Raw genomic sequence first — 11,755 nt, 5'->3', positions numbered from 1 at the left:
TGTACGGCCCCTCAGGTCATCATCACCTCCGTGCTTCGGACTCCTCAGCGCGTAAGAATCGCAGGGAAGGTGCTGTGGCCCTGAGCCACTAGGGAGTAAGTTCCCTTTATCAGTGAAATCACAGATCCAGGGTCTTTCCCTTTTACCTGAGACATTTTCATTTTTTTCTAAGTAAACAACCATTGGATCCTGCATTTAGGAGGCCGGACGTGTCACGGCGCAGGTGCTTCTTTGCTTTTGCAGGGAGCACAGGTCAGCCGGAGTTGGCAGGGAGGGGCCCGGAGGAGCCGGCACCGACACCCTGGGAGTGTCTCTCCCTTTAAACCAGCCGGCCAGGTCCCGAAGCCAGGTCCCAAAGCGACACCACGCGGTGCAGAGGAAGCCTCAGACCCGGGACTGAAAAGACTCAATGGTTACAACATCTGTCTTGCAAAATCGGATAAGCCGGCGGGGCTGCACGCAGACGGGGGAAATTCTCCAGGCTGCTACAAGCTCCTTCCACAGATAGGGGGAGAAACTCACGATTTTTTTCTCTCTTTCTTTCTCACTTGCGGGTTACCCATATTTCCTCCTTCTCCTCCACCAAGTGAAGCGCTCCATCTCCGGCCATGGAAGTCACGGTGGACTCAGGTCAGTCGCCCACCGAACCCATTTGCACTCGAATTGCCTGGAGGGGAGGGGGGAAGTAAGGGAGCCCAGGTGCGCCCCCCAAACCCAGCTAAATAGTGGTCGGCTGCCGGGAGGCTGGGAAGGAAGCCCCACGCACCGGCGGGGAGGGTCAGGAGCCGCGGGGGCCTCTCGCCTGCTCGCTGTCTCCCCAGTGCGGGGAGCTCTCGGATTAGTTAATTTCCCCAGTGTGGGAGGGGGGGCGCAGGGAGGCTGAGGCTGCCGAGAGAAAGGGGAGCGAGGGAGGAAGGAGGGAGGAGCGGGGAGGGAGCGCGCGCGCGTGTGAGGAAGAGGGGGGAGGGAGCGGGGAGGATGGCTCAGCTTTTTCTAAATATAAAACTAAAGGGAGCCGAGCGGGCGAAGCGGGGAGACGCAGCCGCGGTGTGGGGGGTGCGGGCCCGGGGGGGAGGAGGAGGCTCCGGCAGCGCCGCCTCAAAGCCTGTCCCGGCCGGGCTTTCGGAAAGTCGGGCGAGAGCTGGAGAGGGCGGGAGACCGAGACGGAGAGAGAAGGAGAGGGAGGGTTAGGGAGCGAGAGACCGAGCGGGAGAGACCGAGGGAGGGAGGGGGGAGGCAGACAGACCCGGAGAGACAGGGAGACTGCGGGCCATCCGGGAGAGGCCCGAGGGGCTGCAGCGGAGCCGCAGGGGCCACGCAGAAACGGTCGGAGGAAGAGCGACCTCTCTCCTCGGAATTTCGCCGCCGGCTGGCAGAGGGAGACCTGAAGGGAAGCCAGGGAGAGGTCGCGGCCCGCCGGGCAGAAGGAGGAGCCTGAGCGGGAGTGGGAGCGGGCGGCCTGGGCCTCCAACAGGCCTGGGCCCGCTGCGCCCCCTCCCCACTCCGCCCGCCCCCGCCTCGCCCCCTCCTCTGCGCCCTGCCCCCTCCCGCGGCTCGCTCCCTCCCTTCCCCGGGTGCAACATGGCTGCGGCCGCCTCCGCCTCTCAGGACGAGCTCAGTAAGTGACCCGGGCAGACCGGCCAACGGCTCCCCCACCTCCTCCGCCCTCAGGGCGGCGGCCGCTGCTGCTCCCGCGGCTGCCGGGAGCGCCGAGTCCAGCCCGACGCGGTGTCCCCCGCCGGCCTCCCCCCCCCCCCCCCCCCGCGGCGGTGTCCTTGGGCAGGCCCAGGCGGGGGAGGGGGCGCGAGGGGGACGTTTTTTAGTTTTGAGGGCGGGGCGGGTGCTTGGAGCTGGGCCCGGGCGGGGGAAGAGAAGCCGAAGCTGCCGCCGCCCTGATTCTTTTTAGGCCTCAGCTTTGCAGCGTCATGTTGTGAAACTGAAACCCCAGCTCCGGGCGGGGCCCCAATCTTTGCCCCTCTCTCTGGGGGGGAGGGGGCGGAACTCACGTCCAGACCCCCCCCCCCCCATCCATCCCCTGGCCTCAACCTGCCCTGAGAGATTTTGGAACAGGTGGCGTGGAACGGAGGGATGTATGTGCGCGCACGTTTGTGTTATGTGTGCCTATGTGATAAATGTGTATGTGTGTTTTGTGTACGTGTCTGGTGTGTGTATGTGAGTATGCGATGAATGCTTGTGTGTTGGGTGTGTGTATGTGTGATAGGTGTTTGTGCGTGTGTGTTATTGGTGGAGGCACGGGTCAGGTACCACTACTCGGGCCCTTCCCCCCTCCCCCCACCCCCCCCGGGGCTCCCCTGGGAGTGGGGGCAGCTGGACTGTCCATTTCTCTGGAGACCTTGAAATGAAGGTCTCTACAATAGTTAAATGTGGAAGGAAGATCTCTGCTTCTCCTCTCCGACCCCCCCCCCCATTAATTTTTCCCTTGATGCTGGAGGAGGGGGAGGGTCTGTCTCAGAAAGAGGAGACACTTGTCACATTCCCCGCTCCATACCCCTCATTTTAGCTTCTCAGTTCAAAGGTAGGTGGAGAAGCTCGGCGATCGTTTTGTGCCTCCTTCGGGGGAAAGGCCTACACCTCCTCGGACAAGAGGGCTCGTTAAAGTTATAACAGGGAAAGAACTCCAAGAACACTCGATATAAAAGGAAAGCCACTAGATGCAAAATTTTAACCATTCCAAAGATCAGAGCCATATTGAAGGAGCTGTGACATCACACAAATTGGAGACCCGGCCCACCGGAAGGCATTTAGATTCTAATGCATCATGGGAAATGTAGTTCTTTTGGATGGGGCTGAAGAAAAGCTTTCCTGTGTGTGTCTGTGTTCGTGTCCTTGAATATTGCCATGTAAGAAGAGCCTAAGATTGGCATCTCCATAAAGATGTATCATATACCTAGAGCTGGAAGGGAATTTAGAAGTCATCTAGACCAATCTTCTCTCTTTGCAGAAAAACAGACTGAAGTCTAGTGACAGCTAAGGAAGGAATAAATTTTCCGCTGGAGAGATTTGAATCCAAGGCCTCTGACACCAGAGTTACTGTTCTTTCAACTATACCGCAAACCTTCCCTTTTTAATTTTTATTTATAAGTAAAAACCTTTAAAATCACTTCATTTCTTTCACTTTTTGTACAGTGTAAAGAAATGATGTTTGAAAATCTTTTAAATGGAATGGATTGTGGAGAAGGTAGAGAGCTTCATAGATGTTGTTATTTTATTTCCAAGATGAGCATGTTTTGAGAGGAACAGTACAAGCTGGAAGAGCATCTGAGAAAAGTGACTAGGGTGATAAGGGAGTTAGAAACCATCTTGTCAGGAAAGGTCGAAGGAAGTTAGAGATATTCAGCCTGCATAAGAAAAGGCATGAGTGTAGGAGCTGGGTAGAACAATATAAATATTTGTTGAATGAATCTCAGTCTAATGTGATTTGAAGGGCTATCATTGTAGAAGATGTATCAAACTGTATATATTACCGGTGACTAGTATAGGACCAGTTGGGTAGTAAGATGATTTTGATCCAGCATAAGGAAATATTAAGTAGACCATACTTTTCAGTCATACTGTAGGTCATCTAAATACATTGAGAAGGTTGGACTGGATGACTTCTGTAATCTCTTGCAAATCTGATTCTTTTCCAAATAAAAATAGCTACATAATAGATTTTAAGAACACATTTAATTCTTTTTTAAAATTTGCCTATTTTGAAAGAAACTGACTGTGATGTGGGGGAGTAAATAATAATGGTTTAGAATTATATAGCACTTGGAGGTTTTCAGGTACAAGCTCTTAAACAATTCTGTGAGGGAGGTCTTGCAAGTATTACCGTGTTTTATGGATGAGAAAACTCAAGCTCAGCTTACCACTTGCCCAAGGTCATATAGCTACTTTATGAGTATGAAAAATCCAGGTCTTCTAATTACAAGTCCCTGCAATACATAAAGATATAAGGATCTTAGGAATTGGAAGACCTGGATAAGGGGAACTTGTAGTGATAAATAACAATATTTTATTAGCCTTTAAATCAGATTTAGCTTTTCCTGGGTGACCTTGTCCAAGTCATTTAAGCTCCTTAGGCTTCAGCTTCCTTATCTGTTAAAATGATAGGGGGAAATCCTTTGAGCTAGAAGGAACATTAAAATTTTATGTTTGCTATTAGAATCATAAAGTGCATTAGGATTATTTGACTATGTCTTCTAAACTGACCAACTTCATTGAATTTTGTTTGGATTTGGGGTTGTATTGATGAAAGTATTAAAATGAAAAAAGAGATAAATTGTGAGTCATTGGTGATACTAGTTGGGAAGTGAATTAATGTGCTAGAACTGCATTTGGAGGAATAAGATCAGTTCACATACTTGCTTTATCAATAACTTGCAGTATGACTTTATATAAGTCTCTTAACTTCAGCCATCTATCTTGGTTTCTGAAACTTATAGAAGTGGTCAGTCATGTGGCACAAATAATCCTTAAATAATCAGTGTTAAATTTAATGCCATCATTTTTAATCTGAAAGAAAATTTCTGCATTTAAATATCTTGAATTGATTTAGGACTTATATTTTCTGTTTATAATTTGTTTTAAAAAAACCAAAACATAAGTATGTAAATTACATTTTTGTTTAGGATGTTGATAAATGGCACAACTCACATTTATATAGAGCTTTAAAGTCTTGACAAGCACTTCATAAAAAAAGTTCTGCAAGTATCGCATCTTATAAGGACCCTGAGGCTGAGAGGTCAAGTCGATCCCAGGTCTTTTGAGTCCATTGCTTTTTTACCCCCTTGACATTCACTCTGTAAACTTTTATATAAATAAGAAGGTTTCCTCTTACACAATTTGGATTGGTATAGCAGAAAAAAGGATTGGCAAAAAGCTCTTCTTTTATTTAAAGCTATTTAATTAATGCTATTCTTTAATTCTTTTAATTTGAATTTTTAGAATGTCTGTTTACCTTTTTTTCCTCCACTGACACAAATGTCAGTCATGCTGAAAGCTTGACTGTATTATGGCTATATCCTTTGCTAATTTCCCAGGGATCAGTTATTTTAATGAAATTCAGTTGTTATTTATTAAGTGCCTATTATAGTAGTAGCTGCTATGTGCTATAAAAGCAGCATGTCGAGGTCCTTGTCTTTGAGGGAGTCCAGGCTCTTTGGAAAAGCAATACCCACACACAGAAAATGTGATTAATTAAATGTGTTCTATAATTCATGTAACTTCTATGTTAGAAACTACTCTTTCCTTCTTAGAGATTTCAAAGGAATATATTTTAACTATGCATGAAGCAATACAATATAGTCTTCTAGGATTTCCATAGTTATAATAGAGACAGCACAAATTGTGGATACAGGAAATCTAAATATGGCCAACAGTTTTTTAACTTAATACCTTAATAAACTATTGAACCATTGAAAAGTCAGCTTACCTGAATTCAAATTTTGCCTTAAACACTTACTAGCTGTATGACCCTGGGCAAATCACTTAACTCCCCAGCCTCAATTTCCTCATCTGTAAAATAAGGATCAAATGTGATAATATTTGGAAAGTGCTTTGTAAACCTGTAGTGAAATATATAACTATTTTCTATTGTTGTTATTACTATAAGAAGCAAAGTTGACCACTGAAGTTTTTTTATTTGTTTGATATTGATACTGTTGGCCAAAAAAGCAGTGTAATTAACCAAGTCTGTGATTTGGTTTTATAAATAATAACAAGTCTTAATTTGGTTTTATAAAAAGTATCACATGCCTTGTCACTATCTAGAAAAGGGATTCTTTTTCTAGATTTGGTGAATTCTTTTTTTATATATATTTTGATAGTATTTCAGTATAACTGATTTCCTTTGTATTCTTATATATTTTATTTTACAAATTTAAAAAATAATTCAGAGAAGGGGTCCATTGGACTCATCAGATTGCCCAAGGAGTCCATGACACAAAGAAGGTTAGAGTCCTGATCTCTAAGGGCTCAGGAAGGCATTTCTTGCAGTATATAACTCTTACTTTAATGGATGCATGACCTCATTAAAGGTGAATATTCTCCATTGGTGCAGATTGTAACCCAGCTATACTTCAACCTGATTCTTGTCCTTGACTCTTCATAGAGCAGTGGTGCTCAAACTTTACCACAGTGGTAGAACCTTTCAGTTAAAAGAAAACTTTGGCAGAATGCTTGTAAAATTATTTAAACTCATTATTCTTATTGCCTGTTAAAAATAACATGATTCATTAAGAAAAAAAAAATGTCGTGTTTCAGTGTTCCTTTGCAGCATTTTGAGAAACTTTACTACAGAGGATCCAGCTGGAGATCAAATTACCTGATGAGTTGGAGATAATGGAGATAAAACACTTTGGCAGTATTATGGTGTCATGTGGGAAGTGGAGATTTTAGTTATTTTTAGGATTTAGTGTGTGCGTGTTTGTGTTTGTGAGAATAGATGCTCAGCTTTCAGTTCTATCCAGTAAATTAAATTTATAGTCTTCAAATCAGAGAAGAGTTTGTATAACAATACTATTTTGTGCCAACAAGTGGAAAAGTTAGTCTTTTAGTCATATTAATAGGGGACAGATATTTTTGACATGAAGAGGGGGGAGATTTTTGAGTATATTCTTGGTGGTTAGCTTTTGAGGGCTTTCACATTGTGCACCTCTTAATTATTAAAGTCCTTAAAGCAATTTTATCTTCATTGATATAGTGACAGTTCAAGAAAAAAACATCCTATAATATTCTGGCAAGTGATGTCTGATTTGGTGATAGATTTAAAATATATAGACATTGGAATTTAACTGATTGGATATCATGCTGTTAAAATATTTTTTAAAAATAGAGATTTTCTTCATATAAACTTAAAGCTTGATGATGAGTGGTTGCGATGGCTAAACTTCCTAATTTACGCTTAACAGAACTGTGGGTATTTGAACATATTCGTTTCATGTAATGCTGTAACTCTAAAGAGAGGCTTGTTCTGAAGGACTGGAATAAAATAAAGGCCCTCTCTTATCTTCCTGGAAAATCTCTTGATTAATTTGTATGTTAAAATCACCCTTTTCACCTTCCAGGTTTTTATGTCAGCTTTTATCTGAACAGGAAGGATAAAAATGAAGACAGTTTACTTTCCAGGTTTTATGAACTGGTTGGTTGAGTTCTCTTCTTTGAGCCCTGTGGGACTACTACATTCCATTTTGATCTTTCATTCTTTTCTTCATGTGATGTTATAATGCAGCTCATGTTGCTTTTAACAAAATGCTAATACTCGTGGGAGGGTTGTGAGTATTGATAAGATCATTTCTGTTGAGGTTAATTTGATTAAGTTGAAATGCTAAAATTTCAATCAATATTATTCCATTCCAATAGTTTGAGCATATATCTTCTATTTTAGTCCTGCCTCGTATGTTTTGATAAATGGCACTTAACATAGGGGGAAAAGTTACTGACCATCACTAGCATTTTGTAAATTATTTATTCATTTTGAAAATGTGAGTTGGAAATACAAATGACAGTGTCAGTAAAAGCATTACTACACCTCTGCCCAATAAAAAGGAGGTTCAATTTTGGGGAGCTGAGGATTAAACAAATTTGGGAGCAATTATTTTGTGTTATCAAAATTATATTTAGAGAATTTTGTTTGCCAGAAAAATAAGGCAGTATGTTTCTTTAAAAAAAAAATTATGCTGAGTACTTTGCCAATTTTTAGTTCTCAAATCTGTCATCAAAAAATAGAAATCTTTTTTAACTCTAATTTTAGTTAGCTTTGATTGCTAGATAGTGGGGGACACTTTTTTTTCTTTTGTTATGTCAAACAGCAAAAATGTATGCCAGTGATCTTTGTATTTTCTTAAAAGATTTTTTTTTGGCCTTTGTCATGTCTTCCTCATACTTGTACCAGTTGGAATAAAAGTTTGACAGCAACATGGTTTTGATTTTACCTGATTTGGGATTATATCTGTTTAGCAGTATTCATTTCATTTTTGACAGGCTTTGAGAAAAAGAAGAAATTAGACTCTTTGATTCTATATTAGAAACCTTTCAATATTACGTGTTTCAAAAAATATATTTTTCATTTCTATTTCTCATTTTAAAAAATTGTAGGAGTGGTATTTTACTCAAATTTGTGCAACAAACTCTCCCAAGAGTTCTGAATGAAATACAGGGATTCTGCTGCATGTTAGGGAACTCTAATCCTTTTTCAATCAAATAAGAAGCAATTTCATTTTATAGTTGTATGCTCTATAGTATACATGGGCCTTTCAACCTCCTCAAAGTTAATGTCTCTCTGCAACACTTAGTTTCTGCAGTAGACAACACTTTTTGTTCAAATTTTGAGATATAAACTATTTTGAAGATATTTAAATTTGCTTTAGTTTACTGATATCTTTGCTTCTTTAACTTTAAGGAGAATTGAACATTTTTTCACGTGACTTTATCAGAAAATTTACACAGGGTTATATTTTATTTAATAGCTGAAAGGTTACTTAGAGGTCCTACTATACTAGAGGTCATATACTATACTATATACCTTATATATACCATATACTATACCTCTTTCATTATGAGGAAACTGAGATTAATTCATTCATTTAGTCCCCAGGTTAGAGTTTACCCTTGTATTAATGAAAAAGTATTTGCTGAGTAAATTAAAAGGAGAATGTTAAAACTAGTTAGGAGTAATTAAAAACTTTTGATTGAAAACCTAGGTTATGTTTGTATTTGTGTATAGATCTGTACTCTGATAATTATAAATCTTAACTTTTCTTTAAGAGACAATCTGTCTCTATGGATAGAAGGCTGGGCTTGGAGCCTGGAACACCTGGATTCAAGTTCTTACTCTGACACACCTTAACCATGTGACCTTGGGCAAGTAGTTTAACTTTCTCAGTGGCCTGGAAAACTTTGACACTTAAAAATTCAGACTAGTTGCAGATCACAGTAGCTGTTTCTGCATAGGGAGTTCCCTGCAATATTCTGAGCAAAAAACCAAAAGGAGCAAATGCTGAAAAGCGTTGTCGACCTTTACTTATTACTACTTTATTAACTAATTCACATGTACTTGAAAGTAGTAAGATTTCAAATCTTAAAAAATATTTTACATAAAAATGGGCTTTCTTGAGTTCATAATATCGATTCAGAAGGGATCTTGGGACCATCTTGTGTTTTCCCTTCATTTTTCAAAAAGGAAATGGAGGCCCAAGGAGGTAACATGATCTGACAATTAGTGGCAGAAGTGAAGTTCAAATCCAGGTTTTCTGACTCTGAATTCTATTCACCTTCTACTGTACCATGCTGCTGTGGTAGTATATTTTGAAATAAAAGTAGAATGTACCTTAGTGTTGAATTTTTTTTTTATGTTCAGCATTTCATTTCCTATATTTCAAAAAAAGTTTATATGGAAACATTGTTTTCCTTTTTTTTTTTTCATCCTGGTGTTAACTAACAATTTTTCCTTACCTTGGAGTTGAAACCCATAACATTCAAAGATGTTGGCTTAAAAATGAAAAGTGCTTTTATTTTTTTTTAACAAAGTGGCAGCTCTATAAATTTGCATCTTAAAATTGTATTTCTTTTTTTCGTACTCTGAAGAATAGATTCTTTATACAATTGCTTATGTACGTGTGGATGAACAAATTCCATTGGTGGTCCAGAGGATTTTTGTCAAGGCTGGATAAACCATGTCTCGCATTGACTGTAGAGGTTAGTAGATTTAGCTCTTTAGGGTCTATATTTTCTTATGTAGTACATACCACCAGTTTGAAACTTTCTCTCAGGTTTCTTATTTCACATTTTCCCCCTGCCATTTCTGAAAGCCAGAGGAATACATTTCAGTCTGTGCATGCATGTATCCTTCCAGCAACACTGTATTTATTCCATTGGGGGAAGGGGAGGGGTCAGGATATCAATATAAACTAAAGAAATGGCAGTTTTAAATTTTAACCAGGTTTACAGAATTGAAAATAGTTGGTTAGCTAGAATCATAAAATGTTGGTTAGAGTAATTTTTATGCCTTGCTTTTCTGTTTATTTATATAGGATTAATTGATAAATTATTGTAAATTTCCTCTGGTGCAGGTGAATGTCTTTTTTAAAAGGGAAAACTGAAGCCATAAAATCAACATCTTAGTCATTGACAGAGCAGAGTTAGAATTTGGAGTAATTGACTGAATTCTTGTTCTTAGTTCCCTCAGATATTTATCCTAAGATGATAGTTTTTGAGCAGTATATGAAAAAGTTTAGTAAGCAGATGATTAACCTCTCCAAAGATGATTCTCATTCCTTAATATTTTTTATTCAGAAATTTATGAAACAGTTGCCGTAAATATCAGTGACAAAAAGTGAAATTTGAGAGTTTATATTTTGCAGGTCTCTTCAATGTTTTTGAATTGCTGGCAAAGTTCATTCTCTGTACACTCTTTGAACAAAAAGAGGTTTTTGGCATTATACTGTTTTTATCTCAATTCTTTCCCCTTTAGTTAAGCAGTAAGCTATATTGATAAAATGTAGAACCTATAATCAGATCATATTGATTACTCTTTGGCAATATTTAGGTCTTTAAGGAGGAAAATATGTCCAGAAAAAGGAAGAAACAACAACCCTATTAAAACAATGCTGACAGTTTTTTTTTTTTTAAATAATGGAACTTCCTGGTTATTAGCTTGACTCTAGAAAACTAATTTGCTTGTCAGTATGTAGAAGTTCGTTTTAAATGTGATTGGAATTGGGACATTGAGTAGAACTGGTTACTTCAAGTCTGTGTTAAGAGACATTTTTGTCTTGATGGTGAGGGATTTCTGTTTTTTTATATTCCTTTTCTGACCCTGATTCTCTTAAAGAAAAAAAAAGCCCAAACATTTAACTTTGTCTTAGGTAAATAAAATGGCACTCTTAATTCATATGTAACTGATAATACTTGGAGTTCTTCAACTGAAAAATTGCAAATTTGTTATGATAACTAGTTCTTTTTTAATTAAACATTTGATCTTAGTGCTGGTATACTCGGTTCTATGCTAGTATGATATGTTTGATGTCTCTCAATATCACTAGATTTTCTACCACATCACAGCTACATTTCTACTGGGTTTTTATACATTGTTGATAATGAAAGAAAAATTACAGATACTGTGATATTATATGGCAGGATTCTGGGGAAAGTATTGCTTTTGAAATGGACCTAATGGCATCTAGCACCGAGTCATTTAAAGTTTGGCTTGCTTTTTTATGGCCCTGGTAAACCTTGTAGGAATAGTATTTACTCTTTTAAAAGCCTTGTTATTTCCTAAGTATGGGTACTCTTTTTTCTCCTTAAATATTTCTTCAGTTTTTTTATTGTGGCTGGAGAAAAAAATTCACCAGCTAGTGACGGGTATCAAAGGTGATGAATATCTCACTGACTCTGCTGGTACTTTGCTGAGCTTGTGCTTTATTGGCACACGGACTGTGAGAACCTGGGAAACACTGATGGCAGGACAGCAGAAATAAATAAGTGAAATTGGGAAGTACAGAGGAAGTGGCGGTTTGGAAGAATTATTTTTGGGGGGAGGTGAAATAATTATGCTAGCTAAATTCATTTTTTGCTTTCACGTTTTTTATCCTCGTTATGTTGTATGCTATCATTTATAATACACTGTTATTAGAGGCAGATTAATGAGTTTAAGGGCTAATATGTTAATGACTTTCTTATATTAGTAAACCATATGGTATTCTGAAAAAGTAATGAAGGAAAAGTAACGAGGCTGATTTTTTTAAAGAAGAAA

At 39.6% G+C, this 11,755-nt stretch overlaps 1 protein-coding gene across 6 annotated transcripts in view; it reads left to right on the top strand.

Annotated features, from left to right (window-relative positions):
• Positions 1 to 492: 492 nt before the first annotated feature.
• ECPAS (Ecm29 proteasome adaptor and scaffold) overlaps positions 493 to 11,755 on the top strand; it is a 163,586-nt gene continuing 152,323 nt past the window's right edge. Inside the window, exons 1-2 of one of the 6 annotated variants that reach the window (XM_069085303.1) lie at positions 529 to 630; positions 9,589 to 9,699. In XM_069085303.1, coding sequence (XP_068941404.1) covers positions 9,678 to 9,699 — 22 coding nt within the window. In that variant the 5' untranslated portion in view covers positions 529 to 630; positions 9,589 to 9,677. Of the gene's footprint in view, positions 631 to 1,196; positions 1,619 to 9,588; positions 9,700 to 11,755 lie in introns of those variants that run through there. The other 5 variants (XM_069085304.1, XM_069085301.1, XM_069085305.1 and 2 more) reach the window with 5 other exon arrangements.

The sequence above is a fragment of the Petaurus breviceps genome, unplaced genomic scaffold (assembly GCF_028583685.1).
Source record: "Petaurus breviceps papuanus isolate PSGF00001 unplaced genomic scaffold, PetGlider_PUasm1.0 175, whole genome shotgun sequence".
Classification (NCBI taxonomy): domain Eukaryota; kingdom Metazoa; phylum Chordata; class Mammalia; order Diprotodontia; family Petauridae; genus Petaurus; species Petaurus breviceps.
The sequence above is the reverse complement of the archived record's forward strand: the minus strand, read 5'-3'. Positions and strand labels throughout refer to the sequence as shown.